We start from the raw sequence: 25,446 nt of genomic DNA, 5'->3' as shown, positions 1-25,446 counted from the left end.
TAGTTCAACAGAGACGGTATAAACATTCGATACGTAATAACATCGGTAACAAGTAGTGTATACGTACATTTCGGATTTTTAGACAGCTAGAGCAGAATTAGACACACTATTTTTTTATTGAATACCATGATGTTTTTCTAATAACGATATTTATTTATTGTGAAAATAGTCCACTAGATTGTTATTAATAATCATATAACGACCATTACAATACTTGTTCGTCCTAGCTGTAAAACAAATTTCTTGTTTAACTCCTTTTTTTCTCGTGCAGCGCCTCCGTTGTGGAAAAGACTCCCTTCCCATATCCAGTCTAGCTCGTCTTAATGCTTGTTGCAAGAAAAGGTTGACAGTGCACTTTCTTGCTGAACTCTCTTTTTTTCACATATTTACTTATGTATCTGTACCTATGTGTATATATTTATGTGTAATGCTATTTATTATGATTCATCATAATACTTATGTAAGTAATGATATTTTTATTTTTATTTCATATAAGTAGTGTATTTATATTTTATTCTCATTGTCTCTTGCACGCTGTTGCTCGCTTACAACCTTAGTTCTTAATGCCCTGGGTTGGCTGGAAGAGATCTCTTTTAGAGATAACTCCACCTTTGCTCACCTTCTGTTACATTATTATTTCTGTTGGTATATTATTTGGTGCAATAAGAATATATTACAAAAATTGAATATTCAATACACAGACCTAACAACCACATAGATTCGTAAGAATCGCGCTCCGGTTTTGGAGAGTATACAGATGCTGGTGCAATTACAGGCTCTTGGGTCTTGCCAACTCACGTCTTAGTAAGACGGGCGCAGTGGTAGTGCCCGTTTTTGCGGCTTAAAGCTTTGAGTTGCGGTAGGCATGTCGCTTTCCACCAGGTGCACGATTTGTACGTCCCGTCTTCGTACTTGGTATCATAAAAAAAAAACTTTTACTGTATCGTTCATTACTATCATAAAGTACTTGTAATCTTTTAGTTTTTTGAGGGACGCTGCTCGATTTGTCTTACAACATTTACAAATATTTCACGCGGTCGCTATCGCTATATATACCGTCAACACTGTAAACTCATGTGTACAGGAGTGTGTTTAACAGTTTTCAGTGTCATAGAACTCTAGCTGGCTATTAAATATTGCTTTTAATAGCCAGCTTTTAACTGCCTCTGTGGCCGAACGGTTATCATGCTGGACCGCCACGTACAGGTTTCGGGTTCAATCCCGGGCCTTGCAAGACCTACATTTATTTCTCTCGTGAGTTTGGGTGTAATTTGTAATTGTCTATGTTGTGTCCATAGTACTCGCGAAGCCGCGATACATGGTTACCCTAGTGTGGGGCAGTGAGTGAGTGCGTTATTGTGTTATTATTGCCGTATGAAAATCGGTAGTGTTCATTGTACTCAATGTAATGTGTGAATTGCACGCTGAAAATATGATTTATTTTCGCTTGCGTTGAACGATTTTTCTAGATTAACCGACAACATTTGCAAACATGGAGTAATTCTTCCACATGTCCTTTAATAATTTCTCTAAGAAAGTACTATTAAGAAAGTAAGTCACTGTCCTGTTGTTATACAAAAGTTTTTGGATAAAAGTATCTTTTAGTATTTTTTCTTGTAAATACAAACTTTTTTTCTACTTAAATTAATAGGGATACAGTGGGCATCGTTATCACGAGATTGGCAATTTTTATTATAGTTAAGATTATCAGTAGCCGATGTTGCTACCAGCCGTCTGGTGTGGAGCCTTCAACGAGAGAAATACAATTAAGATGCTATATCACCGTTCTGTTGCCATACAAAAGGTTTTGCATAAATGTGTCCAGTGCTCGTTGCGTACCCAGCCAGAGTAAATCTGACCCAAGCCGGTTATACCAGGGAGCACAATTTAAGGGAAAAACACGCTCGGGATTCCTCACTGCGCGCAAGGAACGCATGGCGTCGACACGCGATTCTATATTTGCATAACACAAATTTGTACCTTGTGACGGGTGAATAGAGATGAATATGCTATAGCCGAAAAACATGACGCGTCGCGATGCTTCGACTGTGCTCTATTGTGAGTTGAGCCTAAATGTGTCCAAACTTTTATTACCTTTAAATGCTGATGTGATATGATGTGTTCTATAGTATTTGTATTTGGAGAACGTCTTGTAAAACTTTTACGCGTAAATAAGCGCGCGAATTGATGACTATCACTAATTACAGATTTCTTACAACGGTAAAATTTCTTTTTAACCGATTTCAAAAAAGGAGGACGTTCTCAATTCGTGCAGTCTTTGGGTCAGCTTTACAGCGAGTGCATACAGAGACCTGCGGGTCCAGTACAACAACGCATTCAGGGTTCTGTTGGGGCTGCCGTGGCGCTGCAGTGCTTCGGGGATGTTTGCAGAGGCGCATGTGGATGACTTCTTTGCTCTAATGAGAAAACGCTGCGCCTCCATGTTAGCCCGTCTCCGCTGCAGCAACAACGGACTCCTGAGTGTGTTTGTAGACCGGTGGGATTCCCCAATGTTGCAACATTGGGTGCAGCTTCACACCAAGCAGTAATTTATAGTTTTATTTTATTTTTGTCAAACCTACTAACACTAGTTCTAAGATAACTTGTAACTAACTCTATGGGCTTAAGCCTGAAATAAAACTTTTATTATTATTATTATTAATTCGGCTGTATTTGTGAACCGATTTCGATGATTCTTTTTTGTTGGAAAGGGGGTACCTCATTATTGGTCCCATTCAAATTTGAAGAAAATATTCCACTTCAAAAGGTGGTAAATCAGGAAATGAACCCGGTTTATTGGATTTCACCCACTTTCCGTTTACCGATTACAATAAAACTTGGCAAATAGATGTAATTCCACAAACTGTCGAGGTCGGTTTTTTATAATAAAGTTATAATTTTTTTCCCCGATATTTCGTAACGGTTACACGCTTCATGATCACGGGTTGCCTGACCAGCGGTAGATGACAGCCGTAATCGTTCCGAAAATTCCGGAAAATAAAAATAAATCATATATAATCGTGGTAAGAAACCTGTAATTAGTGATAATCATTTAGTGAATAACCATGAAAGTCTTAAAATCTATTTCACGAATGTTTTTTTTAATAACTGAAAACAGCCTCAACGCGGGTGTCAATCTTCTGAACATACGACGAGATGTATTACGTCGCTATACTGTGTTGCGTACCCGACTTTGTAGTTATAGTTCATACACCACTTACGGTTATCGTAGATATTGTATCTATCAATGAATTGATTTCGTAATTATTGCCGTTTTGTTTGTTATGAACATGAAGTTCAGAAAGAACATGGACCAAATTAAATCTTGTATGAGTACTAGTGGATGTTCCCTAGTTTATTTTTTAAATAAGGTATGTACATTTTTAAAATCATTCTTCCGGCTGAATCGCCATGAATACGAGCATCTTTATATTGATATGTATTGTTCTATCCAAATATAGCTATCTCCTTATTGTTTCTATTCATGAGACTAAAAGGATGTAACAAGAAATCTGGAGTTCTTTTTTGTTTTTGCTACCACCGCAGTCATATAAAACAACGTTAATTATATCCAAGAAAAAAAAAGGGAATATCTCACTCAAACCCCGTTGATAGTGCTCAGCGATAACATAAAGGTGCGTACTCACCGACGCAGGGGTTGTGGTTGACGACGGTAAAGATGCGATCGCAACGTTTCTTCATGTGCGTGTTGGGGCAAATGCATCCGAAGAGTGGTGAGAGACGTAGACCGGCCCAGGCTTCGCGGCAAGCCTCTCTGGAAAATCGAAAAAAAAATACTATAATGGTCCGATTAAGTTGAACGAAAGAAACATATAAAAAAGAAGCGAGAAATAAAGATGAAATACCCAAGAAGAACATTGTAAGAAAACTCTTTATTTTGTCAATTCTTTTCATGTTTCAATTCCGTCCGATAGCATTGGTTTTTTTAAGATTTTTCTTCGAATTTGGGGCTTGAGGATTCGGGACTCGAGAATCGGGACTACTTCGGCCGAAATAAAACTATACTACGGATGGGCTTACATGGAGTTGAGTTTTAGAGAAAACGTCTACCAGGACTACTTTTGATATCTGGTTCAACACTTTTTGTATCAAAGAATATTAAACTTTTCGTATCATACAAAAAAAAACAATGGTGGTGTTTGACCACCATGATATTCAATTATTTTTGTGAAGTTATTTCACTATTTGTTATAATTATTAATACAAAGATCGAAAGCTTAGAAGAAAATCCTTCGATCCGGCTGGATTCGAACCAACGTCTTACAGCAAACTGTGCCACACATTATGCCAACTAAGCTTCGGATCGAACTAGCGGACCTTACGAATTTTTCTAAGTGCTTGTTGCAAACCTTTGTTTTTGGTTTTCTATTTCTTCTATCTCTAAATCTCTCTTCTAAATCTATTTCATAACTCAGCCAGGCACCTTTACAGCTACCAATAGCTGACTATAGATGTCGCTTTAATAATTGTAATTTTTAAGTTTATTGAATGTCACGATATTTGAGCATCATGACATCTAATTATTTTTGTGAAATTACTCCACTAGTTTGTTATAATTATTAATGCAAAGATGGAGGCTGGATTCGAACCAATGTTTTCCAGCAAACCGTGGCAAGCGCTATGCCAACTAAGCCACGGAACGCACTAAGGGAACTTACGAATCATCTGTGAGAAATCTATTTCTTCACTCGATTGATGAATTTTATGGTAGTAAAAACATAATTCTAAAGAATTGTAATTTTACTTTTTTAATTTCCATATATTTAGTATTCTTCATTCCATCATCATCGTCATCAACCGTTTATCCGTCGCCCAGAAGGAAAGGAAGATATTTTCCATCACTATTACTAAACATTAACAAATTGTACGTAACTTAGAAAGTGATGTCATAGGCACTTTCCACAACCAGGATTCGAACTATCGTCTTCCGAATTGAAAAGCAATCATTCTATCACCGCCTTAAGTGGAAATAAATATTTGATCTAAAAGCCGACAGTTGTGGATAAAATTGTGATTCGGTTACAGGTATTCTAAATCTATACTTGGAGCTCTTTGTTTAACGCCTCACTTACGGGCATACATTGGTCGGGTTTATTTTAGCTCAGGTCAAAGTACTGAGGTTATTTTGGAGACTGTAAAAGCTTAATGGTTCTGGCTGGATTTAAACCTGCCTGGTCGCTTTGAGACAGGTCTTGCTTAGGTAGTAGGATAAATTTATATTCTGTCACTGTAATTGTAGCTGAATTGGAAAGTTTATTGTTGATGTAACAAATATTAAGAGTATAGACTTCCTCATCTCTAACATACTAAAAGGGGGTTAATTTTTCTTTGGTCGAGCGGCAGGGATTATTTATTTTAGAATTTATTTTTTACAAACGAAATTAAAGCCATTCGAAAAATGTATATCGTGTTCTATTTAGTACAGTTGATACAAAAAAATCTGTGGTATATGTAACGCACCTATTGAATGCAGTGGTTTTATTGTAAAATTTCGAGGTAAGTTTGTGTTTATCGAGTTCTTAGGTTTTCGCGATTATTACACATAGGAAATGAAACTATTTTTCTTAACACTACTAAATTCACTAAGCAAGATCTGCGGTCTACAGAACATTCCAAGCGGTACCAGTAGCGGCACACGCTTTCACTAATGTGAATTCCACCAGAGCTCGTCACTGGCGCCCAAAAAAATTGGAAGAAAACGAAGGAATAAATGAAGAATCAAAATAGTGAATTTTTTTTAATAACACAGTGAAATATTTTAATTGTGAAAAGGGTCATTACATAATTCATTGTACACTGCAAATCACCAACACATACCATATTTCAGACAAGAGACGACTGCTTGCTGCGTTACATTCAGCTGGTTACAAATGTAACTGTTCCAAAGTTGGTGTACCGGTAGCACTACAAGCACAGTCTTTATCAAACACAAAACTATCCAGAAACTCCAACAATACACTTTCTTCATATCTCTACCCACGTGTAGATTCACAAGTCCTTACAGCTTGTTTAGGGAGAGTATCCCTGCAAGTCACTACTACTCCTCAACAATATACACTGTTGATTGAATTGATATTATGTATGTATAATATCAATACATAACCACATCTCACTGTAGTATTTATAAAACTTTCTAAATTTCATAATACATTTTCTATTATTTTCTTCTTCTTCTTTTAAATGTTATGGCTCCATTGAAATAATCAATGATTTTGCCAATGTCAAGTAAAAATAACTATGTACGGTAGTTTAATATTATTATAAAAATTATACAAAAAAATGGCGATTTCGCCAATGTCCTGTGAGTTTGTCCTTCTATTATTTTGTAATTTTTATAACTGACATAATTATTTTTCGTTTATTAAAATTTTTGACTTAATGTCAAATTTATTTTTCTCGTAATGCCAAAATTTATTTTTTACTTTTCTTCTTGTAAATTCTGTAAAGTCCGTTCCAGTTCCTGTAAAGTCTTTTGTAATTTTTTCTTAATACGATGGATCGATCAAAGTTTGGAAAATATCCTAAAACGTTACTGCGAAAAGCCAAGAGGAATAATAGAAACATATCTAATGTAAATATTCATCACCATCATATTTTTTCGATTTCATTTTATTTTCCAAATTTCGTTTTTTCTTCGGAGCGGTTGACTACTCTTTGAATTACCCTTAGGTCACTATTACAATATATTCCTATTTCATTTCCCTGATTTCTTATTTTCTAATTAAACCTTTACAAGGTTCTCACGTCTCTGACATGCTGCTGTACCTAGGCGTACAGGTCAGTGGGCATTGAACCACTTGTACATAGCATCATATCACTAATTTCATGATGTTGGCGGGTGGTGACCAACACAATTTAAAGCCTGCACCGTAGTGGGCGGCTTCGTGAGAAACTCTCTTTTGCTCTAGTTAGGGTTTTCCTCTATTTTGAAAGGTTTGTATATGTGCGGGAATACGAGAGGTTTTGTGAATGTAGTATGAAATGGGTATGAAAGGTTTTTGTGAATGTAGTATGAAATGGGTATGAAAGGTTTTTGTGAATGTAGTATGAAATGGGAAGTCTACCCAGTGTAAATAGCATTATTTATCATTCACATCTAAATTTGTCACGCATCTTCATTTAAACTTCCAATTCTCTGATTAGCATACCATACTAAATTAGCTACCTTCCCTTCTATTACTATATTCCTCCTCTATCATTACTCTTGCTTTATTCCTTCTTTGCTATTTCTTTTGCTTTATTTCTTCTTACTATTACTCTTACTTTATCCCTTCTTTACTATTACTCTTACTTCCTTCCTTCTCTATTTCTCTTCCTATTACCCCTTCTTTTAACTTAGTTTTTCCAAAAAAAATCTTGAATGATTTTTTTTTCTCTGGACCCCGGGTATTGTGACGGTGTGACCTCTTTGATCGTCATCCCACCTTTTTATTTAAATTTCTTATTTTATTCTCACACTCGTATTTTAATTCAAATTTTGAATTGTTCCATTCTTTTGCCTCACTTTCCGATTTTGTTTTGTTCCATCGTCACTCTCTGCTCGATCGCGGTAGCGAACACATCTCTCGTTAATTTTTTTGAACCATTTTACAAGTTACCAAAAATTTATTGTGCTATAAACATTTAAAACATCACAAAAAATCTTTAAAACATTTTTTATAAAACCAGATTTATTTCCACTTAAACTACCAAACTCACTAAGCAAGATCTGCGGTCTATAAAACATTCAAAGAGGTACCAGCAGCGGCACACGCTTTCACTAATGTGAAATGTGGATTGCAATCTACAATACAATCCATCAGAACTCCGCCGGCACCCCTTTCAGACGTAGATGAAAAATGAAGAATAAGTTTATCGAGATTTAGGTCTTGAGAAGGATTATTTCAACGAGATTTGTCAATTCCAAGCGACTTAAGTCATTTGAGGTGGTATAGACTCTTAACATTAAATAAAGGAAATAGTATAGTAAATATTTAAAAGCAGTAGAGCTCCTTGTAAAAGAGTTCATCCAGGGAAGTACTGGCACCTTAAATATTTCTGTCGCCAAGCAATAATGTGAGCATTACTGCGTTTCGGTTTTGAAGGGTGCTGGTGAAACTACAGGCACATAGGACTTGTCAACTTATGTCTCTAGATGGCGGGCGCAGTGGCAGTGCCTCACAAATCTGTGATTTAAAGCTCCGATTGGCATTGGAACTGTTATGGACAGACGTGTCGCATACCATCAGACGCACACTTACTTACTAGCCTCGTCACGAGCCCTGATCACCGGAGGCTTCAACGATACGTACTGAAAACTATAGAGCGAGCAGATTCGCCTGTGGCCGCCAGGGACCCAGGATTTCAAGTTCGAAATCTATGCACTAAGTGAGTTTGGCATCTTCGAGCATTTTGCAGTTTTCAGCTTTTAGAAGCCATGATTTTATTTGCAATAAGTTTTAATCTGCATTTTACATTAAAAAGACTCCATTTCATTTCAAAGTTCTGGCTTTAAAACGGCAGTTTCTACTTTAATAATTTCCGAGAAGAAGTTTGTAAACTAGTTGAGAAAATATTTTAATGATATTGGTGGCTTCCAAACTGAGGGCTTTTAATTAACCTCTGGTTTAATACCAAGAACTGAATATGGACCAGATTTTTTGAAAATACTACGTATATTTTGTTCGTGTCGTTAAGAATGTTTTACGCGAGAACATTGTTTTTTTAAAAAAAGAACTTATCATTCATTGACTTACAAATAAATGGACGACGGGTCTAATACAAAAACCACGAAAAAAATGTCCCAAGTCAACCTATTCGAAATTTAAATTGTAATGTCATCGCAGTATCGCGCTGTCAGTCGAACAAATGAAGACTAAAGCGGAGTTTGGCGCTCTGTATACGATTTTAGCACCTTACAAGTGCGGACACTTTTTAGCGCGGACCCGACGTCCATATAATTGTAAGTCAATGTTATCATTGTTTACTTTTGTAGGATCAGCTTATGAGATAAAAATCTTAATAGCATATTTTTAAGGTAGAAATGGAAAAGAGGAAGTCCTTTTTCGCAGCCATTAATAAACAATATTTATTCTACGATTTCACGAGCTACGAAAAAGGAAATAAGAGTCTCCTGTCGTAACTGGTTACAAAAGAAAGGTATAAAGGTGGACGAAAGAAAATACGGGTCAATTTTGTTGAATTGATCTTTTTAATTAAAATTCAATTTTTAATTAAAAAGAAGGTTCGCAAACATTTCATGATATAACGACTACATCGCCACCTATTGTTGAATATATTGGAGCTTAAACGTAGTGTTAAATAGCTGTTTGTATAATTAAAATAAAATGGTATTCCAAAGGCCCGTCTACACGATTGAGCTTCACCGCGCCTAAACTAGCGCTAGCCATGTTAGCCTTGGGCCACACGGCATTGTCTTGCGCATTTTTAAAGGTATTCGATTATAAACGGATAGACAGCGGGGTGTTCACATATATTTTCGAGCATTTAAAAGATGAATAGTCGCAGTATTCACACAGCAATCGCTATGAGAACACGTAGTGTGATGGATCCACTCTTTGTTGCACTTTTACATTAGCATAGACAACGCCAACGGCTTGGCCGCAGGCTTGGGTTTATACAATTTCACAGTTTTGTCCCACAAAACGGGCTTTTGTTCTGCTAAATATATCAATAAATAAATCGTTGCATTAATTAAATTATGCGTGCCTTCCTTCCAAAAGATACTTCAATAGACGCGGCTTGTTCTATTCGTTAAAAAACGTATGACTTCGCGCCGTGTGAAAGAGATGCATTAGTACTATATGCCACTGCACACTGAATACGTTAAAATTAATTCGATTTGCTTGACAAGTCCGTTGCGTATTCGATAAACGTATACAGCTGTGTGCGTATTTTTGCAGGACAAACACTGTGTGAACGGTTCTATTTCTAATGTATGCGCCACTTTTTATTAGGTAAGACTTTTTTAAAAATAATTTTAAGTGACGGGACGAACAAGTCGTGCGCCTGATGGTAAGCTACACGCCTGTCCATAACAGCATCAGTGGCCCTCCGAGCTTTAAATCAAAAAGATCTGAGGGGCACTGCCACTACGCCCATTATCCTGGGCCATAAGTTCACAAGTCCCATGTGCCTGTAATTTCACCAGCACTCTTATCCTTCAAAACTGGAATGCAGTAATGCTGACATTACTGCTTGGCGGTACAAATAGGTAAGATGGCAGTACTTCCCTGAACGAACTTTTTCACAAGGAACTCTACTCATTTACTAAAAAAACGTGCAGTACAACGCCGTGTGAACGGGGACATTTGCGTATGTCGCACACGCATTGCACTAGGCTTATGTGAGTACATAGACATATGAAAAATTTTTCGCGTCTGTGACAGTGACTTCGTTTACACCACAAACATAAAGTAGCAGTAGAACCCTATGAAAGAGTTCGTCCAGGGAAGTACAGCTACCTTACCTATTTCTACCGCTAAGCAGTAATGTGAGCTAACGTTAACGCAGTACGCAGTAATCTACTTTTCGGTGCTGGTGAAATTACATGGGACTTTCAACTTATGTCGCAAGGTGACGGGGCAGTGGCCGTGCTCCTCACGTGTTGTAATTTAAAGCTCTGAACCGTATTGCCACTGAATATCAAGAAGCGAGCTTGTGGGTACTGGAATATCTTAGTTACTTCGCCGTTTTGCTACGAAATATTCACCTCAAACCTTTGCGAATTAAAGCTCTGAGAGGCGCACTACGTGTTGGTTCCACCACTTAGTGTTATAAAAATAGCGTTCATAGTTTGCGCTACTTCAGTTGGGGTGTAAGACCGCTTGAAGAACCGCTTGGCTGTGGAAAAGGACTGTAATTAACACTGTAATGTTAATTAATTATTATAATTAATTAATTATTATTAATAAGGATTAATTAAAAAAACCTGATTTTCAGTCATTGATAAAAACGTACTTGATCCCACACGCTTTTGTTGAGTATATACGCAATATTTACTTAATATTATAAATTTATATTTATTTAATATTACCGTAAATTGTCTTTGGACATGGTTCACATTTTTTTTACTACATCTTATTTGGGAGAGAGGTTTTGTGGAGGTTTCTAGATGAATACCACTATCATGTTACCTGTCCTCCATACGGCATTCCCCATCGCGAGCCTTGCATGCGTTCTTGTAGCGTTCGAAGAGGACCGCGCAGGCTTTCTCGCTGTGGCAGACGCTCAGAGCATAGGTGCAGGTTGGCAGGGTCTCTACCGGGTACGGGTCTTTCTCTGCAATCAAAAATCGATAATAATTTGTGTTTGTAGGAGATAAATTTGTAAATGTAAAAGGAGCAAAAGCGTACGGAAACCATGGAGGACGAAACACCGACAAGAGATGAAGACTATAGAACCTTTCATAGGGAATCTGAAATTTGAAATTCGAGAACATTAAAAAGTGACAGTTTTTGCGCGGAATTGTTCCGCGCAAAAACCGTCGCCGCTTTCAAACTTGTGAAGTCAAATGTGCTAACTCAGAAAGTTGAAGCGAAACGTGCGAATGTTTACAAAGCCAGTAACAGTGGTGGTTGGCATTTTTCTAATTTTTGGTGGTTGGTGGACACTTCTGGCAATTCCTTTAAGTAGGTATCTGATCTAAAATTGGTGAGTACCAACAAAAAACATTAGATGATTACAAAAGATAATATTACGCTCGGCATTTCTCTACGTGATCGAATCGGAAATGAGGAGATCCGTAGAAGAACGAAAGTCACCGACATAGCTCAAAGTATTAGTAAGTTGAAGTGGCAGTGGTCAATGGTCAATGGTCAACTGGCTCCGTGGCCGCACGGTTACCATGCCGGACTGCCACGCAGAGGTCCCAGGTTCGATTCCCGGGCCGGGAGAAATGTTTGTATGGCTTACATTTTTTTCACATTTTCTTTTTTTACATTTATTTCTCTCGTGAGTTTGGGTGTAATTTGTGGTTGTCTATGTGTGTGTTCATGGCACCCGCGACACAGGGTTTCCCTAGTGCGGGGCTATGTTGAGTGTGTGCGTTGAGTGTGTGCGTTAAAGGAGACCACGGTACGCGTTCAGTGGGACGAGCATCTACTAGATGGACGAACTAGATGGTAAGGGTAACCGATGGATGCACGCCGCGTCCGATCGACTAGTTTGGAAATCTTTGGGGGGGGATGTTCAGTAATGGACGTTTTCCGGCTGATATGATGATGATGATGAGGATTCAATCACCTCTTCGCGATGCCATTAGAAATCGCACAACAGCGATTCATGAACATTGCTGTTGCCTCTAACCCTGCGCGCTAGTTAAAGCACATCTTTTACGAATTGTTGCTTAAAAATAATAAACTTCGCTAATGCGCACATCTCCGAAGCTCTGCAATACCGAGGTAGACACAGCAATACCCTAAAATACAATACAAATTTCAAGTCAGACGAGATTTGCAGTGGCAAGGCGTTGTTTGGCAAGGCCGAGCAGATGCAATCATGCCGGAGGGATGAGGAGAGCCTGCAGGACACCATCACACTGTTAAAGGAGACCGAACCAGCCAACGTGCCTGCTCTCGTGGTGAAGGAGCTGCATAAGCTGCCTCTTGTAACGTTCAACCATGTCGACGTTACCAGGCTGCTGAAAGATATCACGTCCCGAAAAGCGAGTTTTGCTCAAGTACATCGTAAATTGGAGGCCTCGGAAAATACCATCAGTTAGTTTCGTTTGAGTTTAGGCCGAAGGGTGTCATGTATGATCGAGGCCGGCTACCAGACACCCACGTTGCGTCACACATCGCAGACAATACGTGTAAATAATAATTAGGCATTAGTGTTTTATTGTATTATTATGTATGTTAGTCTATAAGGTACGTATTTATGGGACTTTGTAACCTGAATATAAATAAAGAAATAAAATAAAAAATGATATGTGGTGGTTTCCAAAGTCAAATGCCAAGATCTTGTTTGGGTCGATTGGAGGAAGTAAACTCGTTCCTGAACTTACCCTTCTTCATGACGAAAACGCAGGGATGATCAAACAGGAAATCGCGGAAGGAGTTGCATTCAGGATCGACGTTGGGTTCGCGACAGAGACAGGTTGGCTTGAAGAACGGAAACGCTTGAAGGGTTCGCAGGGCCGCCTGGCACTTGGTTACAGTCACCGTTGAGCAAGCCACTGCAAAAAAAGGCATGATTAGTTACAAGTCAAAAATGTTACCGATAGCCCCTATGAAAGAGTATTATTTTTATGATACTATATAACGGGACGAACAAGTCGGGCGCCCGGTGTTAAGCGACACGCTGTCCTTAACAGTTCCGCCACTCAGAGCTTTAAGTTGCAAAGATGTCAGGGATACTGTCACTGTTCCTGCCATCCTGAGACATAAGTTGAAAAGTCCCGTGTGCCCGTAATTTCACCAGCATCCTTACGCTTCAAAACCGGAATGCAGTAATACTTACATTGCGGCTTGGCGGCAGAAATAAGTAAGGTGGCAGTACTTCCCTGTACGAACTCTTTCATAAGTAGCGCTACTGCTACTAAAATTTATTTATTTATTTATTTAATAGTTTATTGTACAGGAAAAATACAACATGTCACAAAGAATACAAGCGAAATTAAAAACAAAAGGTTCTGCTTATTTCTAATAGAAATTTCTTCCTGCAGACCTAAATACAGGACACTATAACTAAAAGAACGGGCATATGTGCACAACAAAACAAGAAAGAAAAAAATAAAAATAATATAAACATATTAAATTGTTATAAATTATATAAATACTTAGATAAATACATATTTATAATATAATACCTAAGATATGGATGGAATAGTAGATAAATAATGCTCTTTAACTCTTACTTTAAAAATACCTAACGATTTACTTTCGTGAACAGTAATAGGAAGTGCATTCCAAAGTCTGACCGCATGAACAGTGAAGGAGTGAGAATAGAAACCGGAATTGAAGCATGGAAAAGATAACTGGGACCTAACAAGAGAGCGACAGGGTTTATCCTGGGACCTAAGGAAGCTGAAACGCTCTTTCAGGTACCCGGGAGACACAGGGTTATGTAAAATATTTTAAAATATTTTTTATTTATTATCCAAAATAAAAATAATTAATAGTGGTTCCTAAATGTAACGTACCTAATGCAATCATTTTAACGGGTTTATACGTAGGTGGATTAAGTCGCCGTTTTTGTCGTACCACTGTTACTCAATGCAGCAAGTTTTTCGTTTTAGAAAAAAATATCAATTATATTTGTTAATTAGATCTTAATATTTTGAGTAACACGTTGGGTTGGTTAGGTGTGAGTAACAGGTTGAAAAATAAAATCGTGTATACAAAAACTTAAGCCTGACTTCAAGCTACACATTTGATGTCTTCTCTGGGAAAACCTATTCCGAAGAATTGCTATACAAAACAAGTTTATCGGAATAATTTAGTACATTATCATCTTAATTGTTGAGGCGAAAAATGTGTGTCAGGAGCGTAGTAAGTGGAAGGCTGTTGTTTCTGCTTACCCCGATGGGAAAAGGGCGTGAAGTAATGTAAAATGCAAACCGCGTTAAATTATATTTATACGAACTACATACACTTTTATAAGAATGATATTAGCTGACGATCACAACGTACTCTTACTAAAATACCAACCATACCTATTGTGGTCGCATTTTTATTTTTATATTACGTTTATGTCCAAATACGTGAAAATAGCCAACGTAGTCGTCCACAACGAAAGTCCCTAATCCAACTGACCAAAGGTCAACATGTAACCCGCACCGGACATGACAAAAACCGTTTGTGGACAAAAACCCACACGCGATTAACCCCCGAATTGGTACCGCTTTTTGTTTGAAGTCGTTAAGCAGTGCGATTACTGGTGTATTGGATTTTTTCCTTTTGTCAATCAATTATTGTAATTCGTCCGTCGGATTCCTATTCAAATAGTGCATGTCCACTTTTTTATGGTACCAACTAACGAAGAGAACAAGTCGTGCGCCTGGTGGTAAGCGACATGCCTGTCTAAGTATCCATAGCAGTTGTAGTGCCATCCAGAGCTTTAAATCTCAAAGAACTGAAGGGCACTAAAACTGCGCCCGTCATCACCCTGAGATGTAAGTTGACAAGTTGGTTGCATGTGCGTGTAATTTCACCAACAATTCTTACCCTGTAAAACCGGAACGCAGTAATGCTCACACTGGCGGTAGAAGTAGGTAAGTTGGCAGTACTTCCCTGGACGAACTTGTTCAGAAAGAGCTCTACTGCTTTTGTACAGGAGAGAGAAAAACAACTTTCCAAAACATTCTATTTGGTAGAGACGTGAGGTTTTGAAATTTTTCAACAGATGTTGAAACATACAAAGTTATCTGGTAATGCGCCGACTTTCACTTTTCAGTCCAGTTTTTCTGCAAATGATACACTGAAAATGTGATGTTAACCTGAAAATTTATATATACAATGCATTTTTTGCATTTCAGTTACTTTGTGCTTTAAGATACGAGTTTGAGAAAGTAAGGCGACGATATATTATGTCAATTTGTGACGTCTGCGACAAAATGTTTTCCTATCCTGTAAAACAAGTGATAAAGTTTGAATAGTACATTGTATATTAACGAGAGTTTGTTAACTGCCCGAAGCTGAAGGCTTGAGGGCTTTAATGACTCGAGGTTTGTAATTTTTTGTTACAATTGTGTTACATACAATGTTTTTCATCACATTTTCGAGGAAATAGCTACGACGATGATTTATTTCTCGTATGAATAAATATTGGTACACAACAAAACATTAGGGCGCGTTCAAATTAGCCGCTGTTAGACGCGCTGCAACCGCGCGGCGGCCGCCGCGCGACAGTCGCGCTGCAGTCACGGTTAGTGAGGTGTACATGTTAATTTTTCAAATTAACCACGATGGATGAAAATCGAATTGAAGAATTTATAGAGAATGTAAAACAACAGCTATTCCAATCGACTGGATAAAAAAAGGCATGGGAAAATTTATTGACGATTTTGAAACTGAAACTACAACTGAAAAATACGTAGCAGGTAAGTCATTTTTAATACCTATATGTGAAGTGTGTGCCCCAAGAACTAGGTAAAAGTAATGTTTTTCGTCAGAACCCATAGGCGATTAACACACTGCACCGCGTCCCGCGACGGTGCGCGAGACGCGGAATCACGCGCGTGGTTAGCGGAGACGCAGATCTGCGTCAACGCGCGGTTTAGCGACGCCGCGCCACTCAAAGTACTCGCTTCGTAGTTGGTCGCCGTAGTGACACATTTAGCTAAGATCCTTCTTTGACAAGAATGGTTAATAATACAGAACTCATTCAGGACGCTGCAGTTATACTGCCAACTGTTTTTTTTTTTGCGGGTTTTTTGTTTTTTTTTTAAACCAATCGGTTTAAAAAAAAACCAGTCAGCTATTCTTACTAATAATAATAATAATAATAATAACGCACACACTCAACATAGCCCCGCACTAGGGAAACCCTGTGTCGCAGGTGCCATGGACACACACATAGACAACCACAAATTACACCCAAACTCACGAGAGAAATAAATGTAAGCCATACAAACATTTCTCCCGGCCCGGGAATCGAACCTGGGACCTCTGCGTGGCATGGTAACCGTTCGGCCACGGAGGCAGTCAAATTAAAACAACTCGAACTAAAATGTTATAAAACGCACAGACACATGCAGCCACAATGTATTACAGCCTCCGTAGCCGAACCGTTATCATGCTGGACTGCCACGCCCGGGTTCGATTCCCGGGCCGGGATAAATATTTGTATGATCTACATTTACTTCTCTCGTGAGTTTAGGTGTAATTTGTATCCGTGGCACCCACGATATAGGATTTTCCTAGTGCGGGGTTAAGAGTGTGTGCGTTATTATTATTATATTGTTATTATATTAGATATAAAATGAATAATTTCCAACGTAAAAATACTGCAGAATTTGAATTCACAAAATAAATTTAGTAACTGATAGTTAAATGGCAAATGTTTAATTTATTTTGTACCTCAAGTTATCCGAAATATACGTTCGGCAGATTTATCGAGGATAAAGTAATTTTGCTTAATCTTGACGTAATCTCCATAGGGCGGTAATGTAATGAAAAACCCCATGGATATAATTTAGCACATTACGGTCGACAGTACTGCATATAATGACACTGTTTACGAGCAATTGTGATGAAGAAGTTATTTATTTGTTTTATTTGTATATTAGAAATGAAACATTTTTTAGATCTATATTTAGCTTAGTTTGTTTGAAAAACAAATATGGGCGATTTAGATCCGAAAATAGTTTTATTTCCAACGGGTAACAGTCGCGAGACCTAAGAACTCGATATAAAAAAAAAAAGATAATTAATTGCAAATACCGTATATAAATTGGCAGTTGCAAGTTTGTTTCTACAATATCTTAAGTGGCCAGAGCACATGAGTAAAGTCAGAGTCCCATTGTAACGGAATGTTACAACGTTGTTAAATTAATTTTAGAATAAATCGTTTTTCAAATTTAACACTATTAAAAATTTAACACAAATATTATCTTCAACATACATATTTTATTTTTAAATGATAATTGGTTATAAAACATTAAAAAACCATGATTTACCATAGACATAATTGGTTAAATATATGGCAGCATACGTTGCATTTACGAATGATGTCGAAGACGCGGAGAGGGGAGGCGCCGGCTCTACTAGACAGCATGAGAACGTCTTCAGCACTAGTCCACGCTCGGCTTGGCCGCGCTCACGACATAAAAAACCGTTAGTGTAATTTTAAATGTGAAAAATTTTATTGTAAATCAAAGATTATTGCTTCCCAATCACATTAAACGTACTTAAATAGCTGTGAAAATTCCCGCTTTAGGGTAAGTTGAATGACACACAAAACACTTGTAACGCTTTTATTGCATTTTACCAAATTGTACTATGTCGTTATTGCAGCTCTTTCTACGATTATATACATATGTACAACGTACATTTGAACCATAGTACCATACGCTTTGAGAAATTTTGAAGATTGCTTCATTACAATTACACACTGTGACGATAAAATTTAATTGTATTTTTTCACCAGATGTTTTCTTTGGCTTATTTAGTTTTTATTCTTTTCTAACCATAAACAAACGTCTCGCCTTCAGCCTTACTACCTAAATTATTTTTTTATCTATTTTTACACAATTTAAACTGCAACTCCGTTCTGGTCGCGCCACCGGTAATTGCTACTACGTAGGTGCTTCCTTAATTCTCTTTAGCCATCGGTGAGCTTTCAGAACGGAGGCAAAAGAACTATTACTACCAGTTGGTTGTCCGTTGCGGGAATTACCGTCGGCTTGGAAAGTCACCTTCGGGATAATAGTCACCTTCGGATTGGAAAATTACCTTCGGCTTGGAAAGCTACCTTTGCTGAGCTTCCTTCGGGTTTATACACCTGAAGCTTGAACGTCCGGACTTGGACGAAGATTGCTTCGTCATAGCCTGGTCGTAGTCAAGCTGAACGGCTACCAATTGCTGCTCGTCCTGTGGCCGTTCTTCTGCGCCGGCAAATATACAAGGGAGTACCATACTTGGAAGCGGAAAACCTAAAGTCTTAAGGCACGTTACCACGACCTGTGATAAATATATGTACCGTTATTTTTTTTCAATTTAAATTTTAAATTATGAATTGATTTTTTTTATTATAATTATTTTAAATTTTCGGATCTCTTTGTTTGATTCTCTACCCTCATAGGGAAAATAATACTAGGGAATCGAACCCGGTACACCACTGACAACAAGGTTCCATAATAAATAAAGGAGTGAATACAGTTTACTTTTATGTTTATCTTATGCACCAAGGTGAATTTACTAAAATTGTGTTGAATGAACTCAAGTAATTTAAGTTTACTAAAAGTGTAGTTAATACACCTAGGTGAACTAATTCAGGAACTAATTAAGTTAACGCACCTATTGTTTAATAAATTGTAGAATTGAACGGTGTTCCTTTAAATTAAGATACTACGTTACTTAAAAGAAATTAATCACTGCAATTTACCCTTGCGATCGGCAACATAAAATACTGGATGTTTTTTTTTTCACATTTAGTACGTTCGTTTCCTAGGCAAGCAACTTTTAAAAATGTTTGAATGCTATATTACTTACTTTCAAAAATAAAATTTATGTTTATTTATTCAGACAACATAGTTGTATCAGTTACATATTTAATATAATTAACATTGATTTTTGCCTTTGAGTAAACTTCCACATCTTCCAAATCGAACTAATCTTCAAGATACTGCTCCGCACTCTGTCTGATGCAACAAACGTGGTTAACGAACAACAGTTGCAACAACACACTGATGGCTTATAATACTGGACACGCATTGTGAGCCTTTTGAGTATACCTGACCCAGAGACACGCACAATTACAAAGAAGTGCAGAAAGTATTGGTGCATGAAATTGAGAATTGAACCCATTGGGAACACAACAGGAGGCAATTGTTCTCCAAACTCGGCTATCATTTTTCTTAGTCTTTTCAGCATAAGATTACTATGACTAATCACGTCGTTAATTCAACCTCATCAGAGCTGAAAGCTGCGATTGTTCCTCGTTTCTTGTCTTCCCGAAACGGAGACAATGGAACCTTTATTGCGGGGTGACTTGACACTCCCTTTATACGGATTCAGCTTTCTGAATTATTCTTTTGTAACAAATTAGAGACGGATTTCAGGGCTTTCGCTGTCAGGTAATTAATTACTGTGGTGATTTTTCTATTACTTGTTGCTTTCGATTCAATATTTTCCTCATAGCGTACAACGTAGGTCTAATATGTGTTAAGGATTTTATACAATGATTAGTTTTGTTAATCGCTTTAAAAGTATACGTTTTATGACGATATTTTCTCTCAACGTAGTAGAGCTCATTGAGAAAGAGTTCATCCAGGGAAGTACTGCCACCTTACCTATGTTTGCCGCCAACCAGTAATGTGAGCATTACTCAGTTCCGGTTTTGAAAGGTAAGGGTGTTGTTGAATTTACACGCACATGAGACTTGTAAATTTATGTCTAAGGGTGACGGGTGCAGTGGCAGTGTACTTAAGACTTTTGCGATTTAAAAGCTACGAACGTCACTACAACTGTTATGGACAGGTATGTCGCTTACCACCCCGCGGACGAGTAGTTTGTCCAGTCGCTTGGTAGGTATTATAAAAAACTTTTTTCAGATCCATATCGTAGGGTCTCTACTGATGTTATGGTCATGGGCGGGAGCCATGGGTGATATATACGAGATTTAGATACGAAAAAACGTTCATTTACTATATGTACCTACCTAAACATCTGTTGTCAATATTGTAAGCTACTTCCAGTTTATACACTCTGCTTTTCAGGAGCTTTGTACATAAAAGGCAATAAAAGGTTCTGTGAATTAGCATAAGATTCTCAAGAACAGGAATTACATTCACCCAACATTATAGACTACAATAGGGTCGATCCACACTTGCGTTGTCACGACATGACGAGGGTGGAATTGACCCTTATCGACTATCGCTTAAAAACCCCAAATCCCTCCTTAATTCCCCCCTAATTTTCTACTTGCCCTCTTGAGCTAGTGAAATATTGGACCCCATTTTTCATTCCTCATAATTTCACGTCAATTTTGTTTGAAGTGGATTAATTTTTTCCGAGGATGGCCCAGAGATACTTTGAAATAAAATTTATTATGAGTTATTAGAGTTATGGGAACGTTGTTGGGTGGTAATATTTTCTTTTGAAAGTGAAAATTTCATTACAAAGTTATTTGTTTTGAAAATACATATATACTAGGTGGTACATCACGAGCCTGTTTTCATACAAAAGTTTTCAATGAGTCCAAACGTTATATTTTCAAACTTAAGCACTATAGACTTTAATTTGCACAAATACGGGGAAAATGTTATTTTATATTTTATTGGATACTAGTAGGCAGTATAGATTTTAAGACTTTCGTGGTTATTCACTAAATGATTATCACTAATATCAGGTTTCTTATCACGGTATGACTTCTTTATCTATATAGAAATATCGGGAAAATAAAAAGAAGTCATACCGTGGTAAGAAACCTGATACTAGTGATAATCAACTAGTAGGCAGTGTTGCCAGATGGCTACATTTTTTAAATTTTTCGTAACTTTTGACCCTCTCGCGTAATATGTAAGTAACTTTTGTTTTTAAGACGATTATCGTAAGTTTTGAGAACGATCACATCTTACATTTTTTATGATACTATGTGACGGGACGAATAAGTCTTGCGCCTGAAGGTAAGCGACATGCCTGTCCATAACAGTTGCAGTGCCACCCAGAGTTTTAAAAGACAAAGATCTGAAGGGTACAGCCACTGCGCCAATCACCCTGAGATATAAGTTAATAAGTCTCATCTGCTTGTAATTTCACAACCTTACTCTTCAAGACCGGAACGCAGTAATATAAAAATAGGTATGGTGGCAGTACTTCCCTGGTCGATCTCTATCACAAGGAGCTGTACCGTTTTTAAAAAACCAACTCAATCATATTTATTAGTTTATGAACGCACCTAGATTAGACAATAACGTAACACAGAAATGGCGCCAACAAACTGATATTCTACTGATTACTGATTAGCTTACCCACTTTTCGTTTTTTTTTAATCTAGGCGAATACATGTATGTATATCGTTCATATCGTAATATAGAATTGTGTTAATATTACGTAAATGTATCTATTGCAGCAAAAATGTAGCTTTTCAGGTAACGAAACGTAATTTTGAACGCGAGCGCCCTGACAATACTGCTAGTAGCTTTCTTTACAGGCCAAATAATGACGTCCATAAGGCTGAACGCAATTTGTACTCAATTTAAGTTGCATCTGTGTCGCTATGAGTATGTGAAAAGACAGAAGATTTCAGTTTGAATTAACTCAGGACGCATAAGTTTGGTCGCACCTCGGATGTCATATCAATCATAAAGTATTTATGTAATATTCGAGTGTAATAACTTGTAATATTATTTAATAATTCAAGATAAAACACTCGAGTGTTTAAATAATAAAAATTGCCACCGAAATTAGTTAGAGAAAACTAATCTGAAAATTACCTAGCTATCAAAACGTAGAGCTGTAATATTATTATATGTAAGTATAAAGTAAAATTAAACCTCGTACTTTCTTTTCGCAGCTAATAACAAACTGTACTGATATTAAGTTTATATATAACCGAATCGACACCAATATATTTATACGTTGTTTATTTATGTATAACTGAAAGCTGAAAGCATTATATCATTCCATAAACGTATACCTGTAATGTTTACGGCGTCCGGCGCGCCCGTCCCCAGAGGTTCCGTCCAACTCCACATTATATTAATTACATTAGATGAAACTAGCCAACAAGTGTTTATTTCTCGGGGAAGAATTTGGAAAGATTGAGTGGTTTCCTAAAATTAATTACTTGCGCAGCGCAGAGAATATGTGTCTAAATCCGCGAAGTTCTGTGATGACATAAAAAGTCTTTTTATATTTTTTTTATGGCACTGTTACGTCCAGCCTCTATGGATGGCGGATTGATTGGCCACAAAGGCAGACTCACTAGTCTAATAGGACTTCGGAATTAGACCGACTTTCTTTTGGACAAAAGATGACGACCGACTGACTTTCTTTTGACAACAGACGACTTCTCCTGATTGAATTTGTATAGACAGACCGTACAGATACTAAGTGACGGGATGAACAAGGGGTACGCCTGGTGCAGTGCCCATGAGAACTTTAAATAGCATAGAACTGCGCCCGTCATTCTGAGACAAAGTTGATAAGTCCCATGGGCCTGTAATTTTACCAGCCTGTTACTCTGTTCCCAAGACAAGGAGATCGCGAGAAGGATTCAGTTGGGATGGGTCACCTTCGGAAACCTGGAGGACGTCCCTCAAAACTAAAAACTAAAGCCTGAAAACTAAAGTTTATAACCAATGCGTCCTGCCTGTACTTACTTATGGCGCCGAGTTATGACTGTATATCCCACGTGGAGATACGATAGTGAACATATCTCAGTACAGAGTACTAAAAAAACCGACCTCAAACGCACGTGGAATTACGTCTATATATCCCCTAGTTCGCCACTATACAGGACTTGATACTGGAGATAATAAAAATAGGTTCTCACTACGACAAAGTATACTACTCAAAGTATTTCGAGCGAAAAACGCCTTGAATTGGAGAAATAGCAAAATCAACTAAATAATTGCTAAAAGTAATTGCTCCTAAATTAAAGTTAGGCGCTATTTATAAAAATAACGCTCACAATAACGCTCACAATCAACATAGCCCCGCACTAGGGAAACCCTGTGTCGCGGGTGCCATGGACACACACATAGACAACCACAAATTACACCCAAACTCACGAGAGAAATAAATGTAGGCCATACAAGTATTTCTCCCGGCCCGGGAATCGAACCTGGGACCTCTGCGTGGCAGTCCTTTGAGGTGGATGATTTCCTTCAAAATGAAATGGGACCACTACATATGGAAATACCCCCTTTCCAACAAAAAAAAAAAGAATCATGAAAATCGGTTCACAAATACCGGAGTTATCGCGTAACATACATACAAAAAAAACAAAAAAAAAGAACATACAGTCGAATTGAGAACCTCCTCCTTTTTTGAAGTCGGTTAAAAAGTCGTAGACATCGGTATGCGGGTCGCGAGCATGGAGATAGGCAGGACACGTTGCTAGGCAGAACGAAGACGGATAGACCAAGGCGGTCATGGAGTGGTAGGAGCGAGACGTCCTCGAGGCTGACCACCTGCTAGACGGTCGGGCGGTATCTTCCGGGTGGCCAGAAGCTTGTGGATGAGATTCGCATTGGACCGATTGAGCTGGCGTGGAAAAGAGGAGGCCTATACCCAGCAGTGGGTGTTAGCGGGCTGACATGGTGATCTTTTTACTTTACTTCTTTCAATTTTTGTTTTGTTGTTTTCATCATAAGGCATGTTTATCAGGGGTTGACGTTACTTGTCTTACAATATCTTGCTATCTCTCTTTGTTAGTGGATTTTCTGTTGCACTATATTTGACCAGTTCATCGCGTGTATGACTTTCTGCGCAGTCTATTGTCTTTTTTATTCTGCCTTGCACGACAGGACATTGTATTGTTATTATATTATCTATAGAAACTAATATCTCGTTTTGCAGTGTAGTGCGGTGCATGGTCGGATTCGAACGTGCTCCACTACATAGTAAGAATTATAATACAATACAATACACAATACAATACAATATAATAATTCGATTTAATAATAATTCGCCACACGCGCGGTAATAGTCGCTGCGCGCAATTAATTGACTATGGGTTCCCAGCAACTCATCGACACTATAGACGAGGTAAGCATCGTGCAGATCTGCAAGATAAATTTCAAGAAAGAAGAGATTTGTAGTGAAAAGGCGCTTCTTTTCCGCATGCTTGGCAAGGTCTACGCTTCCCTGAGGGTCGAGCAGTTGGGGTCCCGCCACAATGTGAATTTGAATTTATTTGTGGTACAAACTCAACATCTGTTGAGTCAGTTTTGGCCGAGGGTATCATGTACCGATGTTTCCGAAACCGGCTACCGGACACCTTCACTATTTATACTAAATAAATTAATAAAAAATACATAAATTGATGATGTGGGCGATGATGGTACATCACCATTTAAAAAAACCTTAAAAAGTATAGGTTTTATTCTTGGTGACTACAGAACATGACAAAGAGTTCCACTTGTTAGCTGTAAGTGTAATAAAAATAGAAGTAGAAGGCTTTCTGGGAATCAATAGAATTGTGAAAAAGTATACGAGTAAAATTCGTCGTACATGTGGCTGATCGATTACATTCATACGCCTTTAGTGCTATGGAGTGGCACTTCGTAGACATAAAGCGGTGACAAAGCGAGAACGAGTCAGAGATCAACCTTTCTACCACGCCTCAGTGTCGTCGGTGACAGCGTCACATTCTACCTGATTTATGGGTAAAACAGGTAAAATTTTTTCTGAAACATGTTCAGAAATGTTTGCATTACTTTAAAATAAAAAGAACCCAGAAAGTGTGTCATTTATATAGCTTACAACTCGTTGCCGTTGAGAGGTTTACGGCTCGAATCCCAGTGGCGTGTTTCTATGACTTTAAAAATCCAATTTACGTAATTTAAATTTTAAATTACTCAATTTAGGTACATTTGTTGATGTTGTAGTGCCACTTAGAGTATTAATTCTCAAAGATCTTAGGGGCATTGCCACTGCGCTCGGCACCCTGAGACATAACTTGACAAGCCTCATGTGCCTGTAATTTCACCAGCACCCTTAAACCTTCTAAATCGGAACGCAGTATACGGTCATTCTCAGACTAGGATTTACTATTAAATTTCCGTGGCAATTTTTATTATTTAAGTATTCGATT

General features: G+C 37.8%; 1 protein-coding gene across 1 annotated transcript in view; it reads right to left on the bottom strand.

Annotated features, from left to right (window-relative positions):
• The window catches only part of LOC113228272, a 452,541-nt gene that overhangs the window by 51,839 nt on the left and 375,256 nt on the right, over positions 1-25,446 (bottom strand). The window contains exons 3-5 of the mRNA XM_026461538.1: positions 13,028-13,198; positions 11,157-11,301; positions 3,648-3,775 (exon numbers count right to left, since the gene is read on the bottom strand). Of these exons, the coding sequence (XP_026317323.1) occupies positions 3,648-3,775; positions 11,157-11,301; positions 13,028-13,198 (444 nt within the window). The remainder of the gene's footprint in view (positions 1-3,647; positions 3,776-11,156; positions 11,302-13,027; positions 13,199-25,446) is intronic.

The sequence above is a fragment of the Hyposmocoma kahamanoa genome, unplaced genomic scaffold, assembly GCF_003589595.1.
Source record: "Hyposmocoma kahamanoa isolate Upper Pololo Valley unplaced genomic scaffold, ASM358959v1 224, whole genome shotgun sequence".
Taxonomy (NCBI): Eukaryota; Metazoa; Arthropoda; class Insecta; order Lepidoptera; family Cosmopterigidae; genus Hyposmocoma; species Hyposmocoma kahamanoa.
Note: the sequence above shows the minus strand (reverse complement) of the source record. Positions and strands in the feature narration are given on the sequence as shown.